General features: G+C 40.6%; 1 protein-coding gene across 1 annotated transcript in view; it reads left to right on the plus strand.

Annotated features, from left to right (window-relative positions):
• LOC103676745 (aromatase) overlaps positions 1–13,769 on the plus strand; it is a 35,115-nt gene extending 21,346 nt beyond the window's left edge. Inside the window, exons 4-9 of the mRNA XM_008705965.1 lie at positions 2,221–2,397; positions 4,847–4,961; positions 8,654–8,768; positions 9,205–9,367; positions 12,035–12,276; positions 13,493–13,769. Of these exons, the coding sequence (XP_008704187.1) occupies positions 2,221–2,397; positions 4,847–4,961; positions 8,654–8,768; positions 9,205–9,367; positions 12,035–12,276; positions 13,493–13,741 (1,061 nt within the window). The 3' untranslated portion in view covers positions 13,742–13,769. The remainder of the gene's footprint in view (positions 1–2,220; positions 2,398–4,846; positions 4,962–8,653; positions 8,769–9,204; positions 9,368–12,034; positions 12,277–13,492) is intronic.
• Positions 13,770–13,974: the final 205 nt, after the last annotated feature.

Here is a 13,974-nt window from a genome sequence, read left to right on the forward strand (position 1 = left end):
TTATTAAAAGTTCCCTGTTGTGTCTGATATTTTTAGTAATCAATGAGAGTCCCAAGCATTTCCCTTTTTTTTTTTTTTTAAGATTTATTTATTTGAGATACAGAAAACATGAGCGAGAGGCAGAGGGAGAAGTAGACTCACTGCTGAGCAGGGAGCCTGGTGTAGGGCTCCATCCCAGGACCCTAGGACCATGCCCTGAGCTGAAGGCAGACACTTAACCAACCGAGTGAGCCAGCCAGGTGCCCCCCAGGCATTTCTTGAATTTCCTTTTAGAGTTATGTTCCTCATTAGTTTTCCTGATATAGCAAAAATGTGAGGGTACTTTTTGGTATCTAAAGTAGTAATATTAATGAAGGCATTGATTCCCTGGGCATATCTATGGAGAAATAGTGAAGTACAGCCTAGGCAATGGCCCATCCCAGAGAGATGAAGGCAGAGGGGCAAGAAATAGCCTGTGTTTCCTAAAACTGCCAAGAGAATTGTCCATAGTGAAGGAATTACGCTGATTTCTTGCTCATTTTTTTTTTTAACCTGGATAAGATTCAGTACTTTTTCACACATTTTAAAAATTAAAATTATATCTACATCATACCACTGCCTATAAGCAATGATATTAAATTTTGCTTATATGTTTGAAACGTGGCTTCCAGCTCTTGGACATAGAGGCAATACATCTGTCTGGGACAAAACCACCAGGGATATTCGAAGCCAACCCTTTCGCACAAAGGGCTGAGTCATTAAGGAATCATTTGGTCCCACCTTTGAATGTGATAGTCACCCAAGAAACAACAGCCTGGTCTTTCATATCGGCCAGGTATTTCCTAAAGTCAGAAAGTATGCTACCAACCGAACCTTCCTTTTTATATATAAGTAGAAATCTTAAGAATCCAGAACCGCTCACCAGGCTTCCTTTCTTATTTGCAAAGTCTGCCTTTAGGGGTTTCTGTTGTGCAACTGTTTTTGTTTTTTTTTTTTAAAGATTTTATTTATTTATTTGACAGAGATAGAGACAGCCAGTGAGAGAGGGAACACAAGCAGGGGGAGTGGGAGAGGAAGAAGCAGGCTCATAGTGAAAGAGCCTGATGTGGGGCTCGATCCCACAACGCTGGGATCACGCCCTGAGCCGAAGGCAGGCGCTTAACCGCTGTGCCACCCAGGCGCCCGTTGTTTTTTTTTTTTAAAGAAAGAATTATGGCTACAAATTTCCCCACGATTTTTCATTCTATTTCAAGAACTCTGACTTTAACGGTAAGCCTGAATAACAAAAGACATAAATTGGAGAGATGACTCTTAAAGAAAGCTTTAAAAAATAGAACAAAGAAAGGAGAGCCTTAAGAGTTAAACTCTGGATAGATTGCCTACCACCACAACCCGCTAGCTGCCCAGATGATCTAGAGCAAAGCCAGTTCACTCTGTCTTTACTCATTTATTCGCCCATCCTTCCATTTGTTCATTCTTCTATTTGACAAATATGATTTGAAGGCCACCATGTACTGTGGACTTGAAGGACAGTGCTAATAGGAGGTTGTCACTGCCCTTCAAGAATTCCCAGCCAGTGGGGAAGACTGGTATGCAAACAAAAAATTGTTTAGCTGTCACAACCTTGGTTAAGTAAGACAAATCTAGAAGTAGTTTGAAAAGAAGCCAAAATCAAGAGAAGAACACTTCTGGTAATTTGTTAAGACTAGCATTTTCAACCACATAAACCACAATTAAACAGGAAGCACTTTAGATCAATAGTTAAGGTCCAGTCTGAGTAGTTCGATAGCAATACCTTGCCACCTGCTGAAACATAAAATAAATATCTCCCTGGCCAAATCCAAACCTTCTTTAGAGAAATATATATACAATAAATATGGAACACCACTGATGTGTGATTCATGACTACAAGTACTAAAGGTTTCATTTGCAGTCTCACAAATGATTTGCCACACATGAAGAAGAGTTTAATTTTGAATTTGTTTAAAATAAGATTTTTATTCATTCATTCATTCGTTCGTTCATTCATTCATTCATTCATTCACTTTTCCCGTAAAGGTGATGCATGTTTGTAGAATATTAGAAGAATGCAGAAAAGTATAAAAAAGAACATGAAAACTTCTGCCAAGTTACCGAATAAAAAATCGTGTACAGTTAAACTCCAACCAGAAAAGGCCAAAATAACCTGATTGTGCGTGCCCCTGAGTTCATGTGACTCACTCTCTGATGTGTTCCCCTCAGCTTTGTCTGGCCCTGGCCTTGTGCGCATGGTGACAGTTTGTGTTGGATCCATCATAACACATCTGGACAGGCTGGAGGAGGTCAGCAACGAACTGGGTTACATCGACGTGCTGACCCTCATGCGGCGCATCATGCTGGACACCTCGAACATTCTCTTCCTGGGGATCCCCTTGGACGGTACTAGAGAGTTGACATTCTGCCCTTTATTGAACAGGGCATGAAGGGGATAACAGACTCAAGGGAAGATAATGCTCTTGTACATTGCTCTTGTTCAAACATCTCTAAGTATTCTTATGGTTTTTTTTTTTCCTAGTGTGTCTGCCTTGTTTATTTATAAGATAGAAGTTTCTGTAAGTGGGAGCCATCTCCTCTTTTATAACTCTCCTCATTGCTCTGGGAAATATGATTCTACCCACAGTCAAAACTTGACAAACGTGATCAATTAATTTGGACATGAATATACCCTACCCCCAATCAAAATGATATATTTAACCAATTCCAACCGTTCTTGTGGGCGCATGCACACACACACACACACACACACGCACAGATATACATACATACATATATACATAAATATACATATACACTCCTCCCTCAAAGCTACTAAGCACGAAAACTTTTTCCATACGATGATAATGGTGCTGGTGCTGGTGCTGCTACTGCTGGAAATGATGAAAATAGCTACCATTAATTTAGTATCTACTATAAAAAAAAGTTGCTTTACATATAGTTTGTCATTTAGCATTATAACAACTCTGGCAAAAATGTCCAACACAAAAAGCTACTCCCTTCACTATACTACAGAAACAAATATTACAACACATACATGCAACTCTATCACCTTCAAAAAATAAACATTAATCAGTTGGGTTAATTCCGTGCTGCTTTTGTCCAGCTTAATGTAATTTTCCCTGAATTCTAGCATGTTCACTGACTCATGCATTCATTCAAAAAATATTTGCTAATTGCCTACTTTATGCAAGGCACTGTTCTAGGTTCTGGGGATCCAGCAGTGAACAAGACAGATAAAGTCCTTGCCTTCAAAGAGGTCACATCCCAGTGGCAATATAAGCAGCAAACAAGTAAATATCTAATAATACATCAGGCAATACTAAGTGCCCTGAAGAATAAATGAAGCAGGTCAAGGGGATAGAAAGTGAAGAAGAAGGTGCCACAGGGGGGAGTGGGTGTGGCTATCCCAGACAATGTTGTCAGGAAAGGCCTGTGCAGGGAGGACACCTGGACATCAGCCTAAATGAAGTGAGACCAGAAGCAACATCCAGGTCTGAGGGAAGGACATTTCAGGCATGAGAACAGGGCCTCATTTTAACACTGGCCCAAAGCAGGCAAGCTGTAATACCTGCTGCCTCATTGGCCACATTCGGAAGAACAGATAAGCTATAAGCCCTCCTTTCCTCCTCTCCAGCTCTGCTTACCTCTTGTCCCCTGCTCTTTACTTACTTCCTACAAGAGACATAGAAACCTCATCTGACTGCCATTTGGATGGGAGCCCCATTCAACTCTGCGTATTTTAAGTCACACCCCTTGCCCCATCCCCTTCAGACAGGAACTCTTAATCCCAGCTGGCCTGTCCTACATGCAGCTCTCCGAAGGTCAGGCAAGTCTGTATTTTACGAGTCCCTGCTTCATGGTTCCGTGCTGGCCTTGGTTCTTGGGAAGGATGAAGTAAATGGAATTGTAAATCTCTCTGTTAATTTAGGGATACAGGCTGTGATGCTAAGAACCTGTAAAACCCCAGGCAGAGTTATGTAGATCCCCCTTCTCCACACCCGGTCCTGGTTAAACTCTCGATTTGCTTGAGGGAGTCAGTGCAACAAGAGGAAAGAACATTGCTCTGAGGTCAGATAGAACTGGGCTCCAGCCCAAGAGCCTGCCTGCCACACTGGCTGTATGGTGGTGTTAGGCAAGCTTCCCAGTTTCTATGAACTGCAGTTTCTTCATCTGAAAAAGTGATGACACTCTATCAACCCCCTAGCAAGATTGTAAGGATTAAATGAGGTCTCTTTTGTAAAGCTCTTTGCATGGTGACTGGTATTTAGCAGTTGAAAAGAAATGCCTATTCCCTCTCTTTTTGTACAATGTGAAAAAAATAGAGGTTTTCTTTCCCCAAACATGCAATTTAATTAAAGGACATTCATTAGGAGCTGACTATGCATGAGGCTCAGGACAAGGCATTAGGGATACTAAGATGAATTCTATACTCTGGACCAAAATGTAACCAGGAAAGTGGCATGGCTTTCTGCCCTCCCAGGTGCCAGCATTGAGGCCGATAACAGCCATAATTCTGGTGTCCCTCTTATTTCCCATTGTCCAAAAAAACAGGACTGAGTTGGACACTCAAGTCAAAGAGGGGTATGTGAGATTCTAGGCTGTGTCTTTAACACAAACTTGAAAAGCAGTAAATCTCTGGTTAACTTGGTTGATTTAGATGTCAAGCAGAATAAATTAATGTTGATTTGTCTAGTGGCATTCATATGGCTACAACACCCACTGAAGCCCAGGCTGGTAAGAGACTCTATACAGGGGCTCTTCTCAGAGTACCCTTCTTGGGCTCACATTTTGGCTCAACTACTCTGCTCTTTTGTTTGTTTTGTTTTTTCAGAAAGTGCCATCGTGGTTAAAATCCAGGGTTATTTTGATGCATGGCAAGCTCTCCTTCTCAAACCAGACATCTTCTTTAAGATTTCTTGGCTATACAAAAAGTATGAAAAGTCTGTGTAAGTAACACAAGTTTGGAAAACTTATCAGTGAGATTGGATTGACTTTGGGTTGTGTCTTTGCTCTTGTTGGCCTCTTCAGCTAGCTTTCTGCTCTTCAGAACCCACAGGGGAGCTATGGATTAAGACACTGATGAAACATTGTACAGCAATTTGGCTGCACGTGGTGGCCAGACTGAAGAGTAAGGGAGGCCTTCGGCCCAGGCAGCTTTTCAGCAAGGGGCCAAGTGGATGGTCTGCGAGCCCCATGTCTGGAATTAGGACACTGCAGTGTAGTTTGAGTTGAAGAGAAGGGTTGGTTGAACCTATCATTATTACCTGTAAAAATTCTCTTTTCATATCTGGAAAATGGAAACACAAAATCATTTTATAGTTGTGTTGCTTCTGAATGAATTTAACATAATTCAACTTGTAGGAATTAACAGCAGTCTCAAAAGAATTTTTTCACGATGAATATACCGGACTTCAATAAAATGTGTGATTTCCTTTTTTTTTAGTCATATATATTAGTCTTTGGGGGATCCTGAAACTGTCATTAAATGGCTTTGCATTGGTTATAGATGAGTCTAGACAAAAATTGGACAAATGCCCAACGGTCTACAGGCTAAAAAAAGGTTTCTAGAATGTAAGTAGCTGCCCCCCAACCACCAGTGAAAAGCCCATGGGATTTAGAGGCAGACAGACCTGGTTTATATCTTGTCTCTTCTGCTTAGTAACTAAATGTCCTTGAGAAGTTATTTAAAGTAAAATATAATCTACCTTCAAGAATAGAGGTATAGATTAATGAGATCCTATACGTAGGGCAATTAACACAGAGGACGGCACATAGAAGACACTAAAGATATTAGTTTCCTCCTTCCCTCTGTTCATATCTTCTCCCAGATGTCCCTGATGATCTTAAATTCTCCATCTCTAAAACTTTCCAAACTTGTCTGAAGACCTAACTTTATCCTGTTTGTGTATTTTGAAATTTAATAATGTTAGTCTTCACAAGGAAACCAACTTGATGTTGCTTATATATTCTCATGTGGTTGGTGAGTATTAGGTAAGTGATCTGGACACTTGGGTCTTTATACATTTCATTGAGTTTCCACCAGAGCTTATTGTGACTTGAATCGATGAGATAAAGGATTCATCTCTTCCTTATGTTCAAATTTGGCAGTGGTCTGAAGGGGCTCATTTTATAGTTTCTGGTCATTTGTTTAGCTTTGGTTTTGGCCAGCAAGCCCATTAAAATTTATTGCATGAAACTATATTATGGTTTCTCTTAGGTTTCTGTAGAAATTAGCTCTGTGACATTCCCTCTCTATATAATATTTACCAATGGTTAGTACATTAATCCATATCTCCTATGTCCTAGAGCAGTAAAGACCTAGAGAAATCTTTGAATTTCCTCTCCCATCCATGCCCATTGCAATAATGCCATTTTTTTTTTAAATTGAGGTATAATTGACATAAAACAGTATATTACTTTCAGGTATACAAACAACATCATGACTCAGTATTTGTATATATTGTGAAATGATCACCGTCATATCTAGTTACAAAACTTTTTTCTTGTTATGAAAACTTTTAAGATCTATTCTCTTAGCAACTTTTAAATCTGCAATATGGTATTGTTAACTATAGTCGCCATGTTGTACATCATGTCTCCACGGTTTATTTATTTTATAACTAGAAGTTTGTACCTTTTGACTCCCTTCAGCCATTTTGCCTACTCTTACCCGCTGCCCCCCCCCCACCTCTGGCAGCCACCAATCTGTTCTCTATCTACGAGCTAGAGGTTTTTTGTTTTGTTTTGTTTTAAGATTCCACATATAAATGAGATCATATACTAGTTGTCTTTCTCTGTCACACCAATACTTTTGAGAAATATACTGATGGACAGGATTCTGGGACATCTACTCCCATCCCTATTTATTCAATTTTATACTTCTGCCTGTCTTAATAACCAATATTACAGCAGTATTGTTTTCTACTTTTTATTCTGGCAAGTTTAAGGCTTTTTAGCCACAGAATACCTTAAATAGGTGTTTGTGGCCTGGACTGATAACTGAGACAACCTTGTTTGGGTGCAAAATACGCTCAGAGTTCCAAACCACAGACTCACAGATATATTCTTACAATACATGTTTGTAAGTCAGAGATTTCCTATTCCCTGAAAACTGTCACTGAATTCAATTCTCCCAGTTTTTAAAGGTGTATAAATTCAGATGCATATATTTATGTAGGACCAGCTTCTAATCTGAGTAAGAAGGATCCCAACAGGCATTCACAGGCCCCCAATTCTGCCCAGGGAAGAAGATGTTCAGAAGTGGTTGCAGTTCCATCAAGGAATTCTCCATGAATTTATAGTCTTAGGGCATTTAGGGGCCATTGCTCAGGTAGGAATGCTATGAGCATTCACAGCCCACCAACTGAGTGAATATCAGTCCCTTGTATGTAAGAGTTTCAACAAATATTTGCTGAATAAATGGACTGGTAGATGAATGAATGAATGAATGAATGAATGTGAATATATCCTTCGTGTATTTCTGGAGGTATGTATGTATTTATGGGCACACTTACAGAGATACGCAATAGATGGCATCCTCATTTTGAATGACACAATTACTCCACTAGCCTGAAGAATACCTCTTCAAATGTTTAAACCCCTTCCTTGAGATGCCCAAAAGAAACTTCAAAAAGTGGGATGAATCTTAAAGAATCTTCCCTTAATTTTCTTGCCCAGCTGGAGTAAACACAGAGGCTATTTATGTCAACATCATCAACAGGGCATAGAGGTGACCATGTCAACAAAAATTTGAAAGAAAGACTTATTATGCATTTAATGTAATGCAGAACACCATTCCCTGAGATTGGGGAACAATACACTTACACGTGAATGCATACACTTTAAGACAAAGGCAAGAATAGCAGAATCTAGATCTTAAGATGGACTTATTGTCTGTTAAGTCTGAGCCCTTCACTTTAAAAGAGATTTAAGAGACGTAGAGTAGGTTATGTAGAGAACAATCTGAACTAGAACCTGACTCTTTTTTCGAGATGCTCTTCCCTCTACCACACTGTCAAAATGCATATACTACATACTCGTGCGGCTAGTCAGTCAATAAGTATCTACTTCATGTTTACTATGTGGCAGAAACTGCAAGGTATGAGAATAAATATCAAGAGGATTACTTGATCCTTTGTGTTCAGGTTCTAGAATAGGAAATCTCAAACTCAATTTTTTCCAGAGTTGAGCAAATAGAAATGGGCTAGGTGGTTATGAGTCAAAAGGAAGTGAAGGTGCCTGGAGCAAACATGCCCCCAATAAATACCTTCACTAGTTTTTGGTTTTATTTTTCAATTTAGGCACTGTACCAGACATATCGAAAATCAGAAAACACAATTGGATTTACCATTTTGGTACCAGCTTTTAACCCTTAACTAGAGGTTACAGCCTTCATTTCGCTACCAGTACCTAGAAATCTTAGCTAAATTTGGTTCCTTAACATGAAGTGTAATGAATACATAATTTAAGGATCTTTGGGAAGAATTAAGTTTAAATTCAGTTATTTGTGAGTGCTGAAGACCTCAATTAGAGCAGATAATTTTACTTAAACAAATGCGGCTAATGAGTTTGTTTTTCTAGATGTCTTAACTGACTACAGATAGATTATATTTTCACTTTTAAAAAAAATTTTTTTTAGCAAGGATTTGAAAGATGCCATGGAAATTCTGATAGAAGAGAAAAGACACAGGATTTCCACAGCAGAGAAACTGGAAGACCATATGGATTTTGCCACCGAGTTAATTTTTGCCGAGGTACTGACCTGGGTTAACCATAATTCCCACGCGGTATGTGTACTTGACTGTGTCAGGTTGTGTAAAGATCCCCTCTTGTAATTGTTGCATACTTCTGCTTTTAAGTATCTGCTCTAGTACTTCTACAATGGCACCCCACAGAGCCCACTCATTAGACGTTCTGGTAAGACTGACCTTTTAAGATTGAAACTACTGTGTCTGCACAATACAAAATACGAAAATGGGGGAGCCCAGAGACAGTAAATACATATATAATTGGTTAAATTTTTCCCCTTTCAGCTGAAGACTATTATGAAAAATGTCCAAAGTCGATTACAGAGGTGTAATATTTATGACTTCATTTCATTGATGTTTTTGATCCCGACTGTCCCTTTCCCTCCTTTTTGGAAGCTTTGATTCACTTTTCCAATTTTTCGCCCTTCTCCCAATTGTTCAGAAACGTGGTGACCTGACAAAAGAGAATGTGAACCAGTGCATATTGGAAATGCTGATCGCAGCACCAGACACCATGTCTGTCTCTGTGTTCTTTATGCTATTTCTCATTGCAAAGCACCCTAAGGTTGAAGAGGCAATAATGAAGGAGATCCAGACTGTTATTGGTAAGAACTGATCAATAATAGAACTTAGAAAACAATTCCTTCTGAGTGTCAGCTTTTTATGTCCTAAGAATCTGATTTCAAACAAAATCTTTATTATAATCCACCCAGAAAACAATAAAGGTAGTCATTTTGCCACACTTGGTTATGCCAGATAGGTTGCAAAGTTAGTTCTGTTCTGTGGGGTTTTTTTTCATTATAAAAACAATGTATGCTTACTGAAAGGAAATTAAATAACACAAAGATGTATAAAGCCAAAAGTGACATTCCCTGACCCCTTCCACTCTCCTCACCAGCCTCATTTGCATTTCCCAGAGGGAACCACTGTTAATACTTTGCCGTGTATTCTTTAAGGTCTTTCTTAATGTGCACATAAATGTTCTGCCTACCTTATGGGGCCAAATGCTTTTGTGGGTCCACCCAGAGAACCGGCTATCATCTACAGCAGTGTTTCTGGGTTTCAAGTAGTCTGTCCACAAATGAACTTCCAGCCAGTGGCAGAAGGACAAGGGGAGGATGACAGCAAAGGCAGGAGAGTGATCAGTTTCCCTCTCCCCCCAAATCCAGTGATGCTGGACCCTTTTTCCCCCTGCCCTCTCCTCCTCCACCAGGTCCCTGCTCAGCTCTTCCTGACACAATGTTTTCCCTGCTCTGGCTTTGCCTAAGCATCATTCTGCCCACTGCTGCTGACGCTGCTGCCCCCTTCCATACGAACACTGTCACATTAGGAAGAAATCAGAATTGCTTTCTGGGGAAAAAAACCAGAATTCCTTATTTGGAATGTCCTTCACATGGATAATTTTTTTTTTAAGAGAGAGAGAGAGTGAGCACCAGTATCATGTGCATGGGTTGGGTGGGTTGGTGGGAAGGGGCAGAGGGAGAGGGAGAGAGAAACAGAGCTGCTCAGGACCCTGGGCTGATTTTGATTCTGCAAAAGTGGTAATCCATTCGAGAATGCTCTGATGAAGGGCTTGATCTCACAGCCCTGAGATCACGACCTGAGCTGAAATCAAGAGTCAGAAGCTTAACTGACTAAGCCACCCAGGGGCCCCCACATAGATAATCTTTTCAGGAGCACATTTCTGACATGTGAAGAGACATCAGTAATGATACAGACTTTTCTCTCTTGACCTTATAAATCCCTGTGAAATGACTTATTTGGTTGTAGAGAGGCACCATCTTTTTAGAGGCACCATTGGAGTGCTACTTGAAATAGTTGACAGTAAGGGTTTTCATAAAAGGGTTAAATATGTGAGAGAATGGTTCTACAGAGGAGTTGCTGTAGGTGGGAAATTGCCTGGGAAAATAGATCACAGGAAGCCAGAATGACATTCAAGCCCCAAATTCTAGAATGGTTTCTCATGTGCCCCCTGTCAGGTTCTGAGTTCTGGGTCAGGTGCAGGGGCACATCAGTGAATAAGCCAGAGCTATTCCTAGACTTGTGGGCTCACAGGCTGGCAGGAGAAAGAGAACTTAACAAGCAAGCCCAGTGGAGTGAAGAGAGAGCCATAGAATGATGGAGTTCAGGCAACAAGGGGAAAATTGCTCTTGAAACCATGAGCCTTTAATACAATTTCCTTGAGAGATGAAAAGTGTTTGCCCCATGATGTCCCCCGACACTTCAACAAACCTCTGCAAAGATGGAAAATAGCTGAACCAGTTGTACATGTGTTCGTGCTCCCTCTAGATACACACACATAGTAATTACTTCCTAGAGAATGCCTCTGGTTACCTTCTTTGTCATCTTCCCTTCCACCATCCCACCCCAGATAAATGTACCGCAGTAGACCCTTGAGTGTACAAAGAGCAGCATGCAAGCGGCAGGGCTGTTAGAGTTTTCTGACCAAATGAGACCTTTTCTGAATGGTGCAGTTGTACAGGAGACAGAGATCCCTCAGGACCCTGGGCTGATTTTGACTCTGCAAAAGTGGTAACCCATTCGAGGATGCTCTGAAGCTTTGCCAATTCTGGGAGTAATCTAAGCCTCTCTGACCAGTCAATCCCCAGCACCCCCGTAGTTTAGCTGAGGCACCTATTTTGCTGTGGTAAGGAAAGAGGTTCTTGCCACTCTACCACAAAAGGTTGTTCTTGATGAGATGGAAGGAGGGACTATCAGTGATGTGTTCCAGGCAGATGACCGCAGAGGTAACCAGAGGAGAAAATTTCATTGAAAGGGATTTAATTCACCATCTCACTTTGACTAGAGAAGGAGTGGATGTCCCCTAGAATTTAGAGGAAGAGACAAAACTCAAAGACCTCAGAGGCCAGGCAGATAAAGTTTGAAGCAGACTGTGTAGGTCTACATAAAACGGCAGGTGGATACCCTCTAAAGGGCTCATTGGCTACTCAAGTTCAGCCCATCATTGCCATGTAGGGATGTAGGTCCAGGGTCACCAGGTTTTCTGATTTTTTTTAGAAATCCAGGCTTTTCCACAAAATCTCCTAGGTTTTATAGTAATTGGCTTCAAATCTGAATTTTTACAAAACATGCTGTGAACCAAATGACATATCTGGCCCAGGTTGTTGGTTTGCATTAGAATTCTAGAATGAAAAAAAAAAAATGTTGTTTTAGCCAGGAGCTGAGTATTCTGTGGAAACTATGGGAGTTTTAATGCCCATCCCGTATTGAAACTATCATTACCTCCTTGTCCTATTTATCTGTTCCCACAGGTGAAAGAGATATAAGGATTGATGATATGCAAAAATTAAAAGTGGTGGAAAACTTTATCTACGAGAGCATGCGGTACCAGCCTGTTGTGAACTTGGTCATGCGCAAAGCCTTACAGGATGATGTCATCGATGGCTACCCAGTGAAAAAGGGGACTAACATTATCCTGAATATTGGAAGAATGCATAGACTCGAGTTTTTCCCCAAGCCCAATGAATTTACTCTTGAAAACTTTGCAAAGAATGTAAGAGCACTTCCTTAAAACCAAGCGTGCCACTCTTAAAAATGTCAACTGTTAAATCCTCTCTGGTTCTGTGTTTTCACCATGTACATTTCATTCTATTTACTTGTTCCCCTCTATTACCTCACCAGAAGCACATGTTTCCCCTAGCTTAGAACATGACTACCATATTCATCGTCAAGCCAAGGATGCTGGGCCTCCAGCTCTGAGAAGTATCCACATGGTGGCCACACAATGGGTCAAAATGTGAAAAATCCAGGCCCTTAATTTGGCTACAGTGAGGCAAATGTTGTTTAACCCAACCAACCTGCTTTTCCATTTCAACTTGTCACTTTTTAATCACGTAGATTCAGCTCTAGCACCATCTCCGCAAAGGAAAATCCAGTTGTGCCTCAGATGGAAATCAAACAAGACCAAAAGATTTAGTTTCACAGTCTGCCTTTGGTTCACCAAACGGCCCCATGAACACTAGTTCCATTCTAAATAGAATTCAGTAATTAGAAGAGCTCCAGCTTTTTCTATCATTGAAATATACTGTAGATTCTGTCTCCATTATGTCAAATTTTAGGCAGTGATGTTTACTAACCAAAATTTTCCAGATATTTCCCTCACTGTCCTCTTTTTCCATTTGCGTATGATGTAGAAACATGATCTTAATTAATCCAGTTCTCTAATTCATTCTGTTTCTATGTGAGCAACCCATGCTATGACAGCTGGTCAACAAAAACTTATTGAACACCTACAATGTGCCAGGTACTATGTAAGTACAAATGGTAACAAGACAGTCAGATGTTGTCCCCATTAATTTTCTGCATAACTAAAAATATTTGTATGCTTGGCACTAATAGGCCAGGAGTCAACATCTTTGCACAAAAAAACAATCTTTGCCTTGGTGACATGCAGAAGAGTAGCAAAGCTGTGGCCATCCCACAGACCTAGTTAAGTATGCTAACATTGGCTGGAACAAGATGATGTGCATTGATTTACCCCAGCAAATTTATGTGAAAAGCCACAGTGAGGACTGTCCAAGCTGGGCATATATCACAGGGAGTGAATCACATTGGATGAAGGAAAGAACTTATTTGCGTTACAGTCACTCATCTCAGTGAGGGAACAGTATGGTTTGGACCCTGTAACAACGTTCTGACCGTTCAGTGGTTTCAGGGTGAATCAAACAGAGACTGCATGATTCTGGCTAACTGTCTGATCATTTTCATAGGTTCCTTACAGGTATTTTCAGCCATTTGGTTTTGGGCCCCGTAGCTGTGCAGGAAAGTACATCGCCATGGTGATGATGAAAGTCGTCCTGGTTACACTTCTGAGACGATTCCACGTACAGACATTGCAAGGAAATTGTGTTGAAAGTTTACAGAAAAAATATGGCTTGTCCTTACACCCAGATGAGACTAGCAACTTGCTGGAAATGGTTTTTATCCCAAGAAATTCAGAAAAGTGCCTCAAACACTAAAGAAGGTTGGTCCGTACCTACTCTGGAGCATTTCTCATCAGTAGTTCATATGGAAGCCGTCCGTCTTTACCAGGTAGTGTCATCCTCACAGTGAACATTTGGTGGCCTGTGCCATTTTATAGGCATACCTTGTATGGACTGCAGCGAGTCAGGAGACATTGGTCATCTGTTTTTATCCAAACCAGAGAACCAGACTTCCAGAGAAAATAGAGGCCAAGAGTTTGCAGGGAAAA

This window comes from Ursus maritimus, unplaced genomic scaffold (assembly GCF_017311325.1).
Source record: "Ursus maritimus isolate PB19 unplaced genomic scaffold, ASM1731132v1 scaffold_35, whole genome shotgun sequence".
Classification (NCBI taxonomy): Eukaryota; Metazoa; Chordata; class Mammalia; order Carnivora; family Ursidae; genus Ursus; species Ursus maritimus.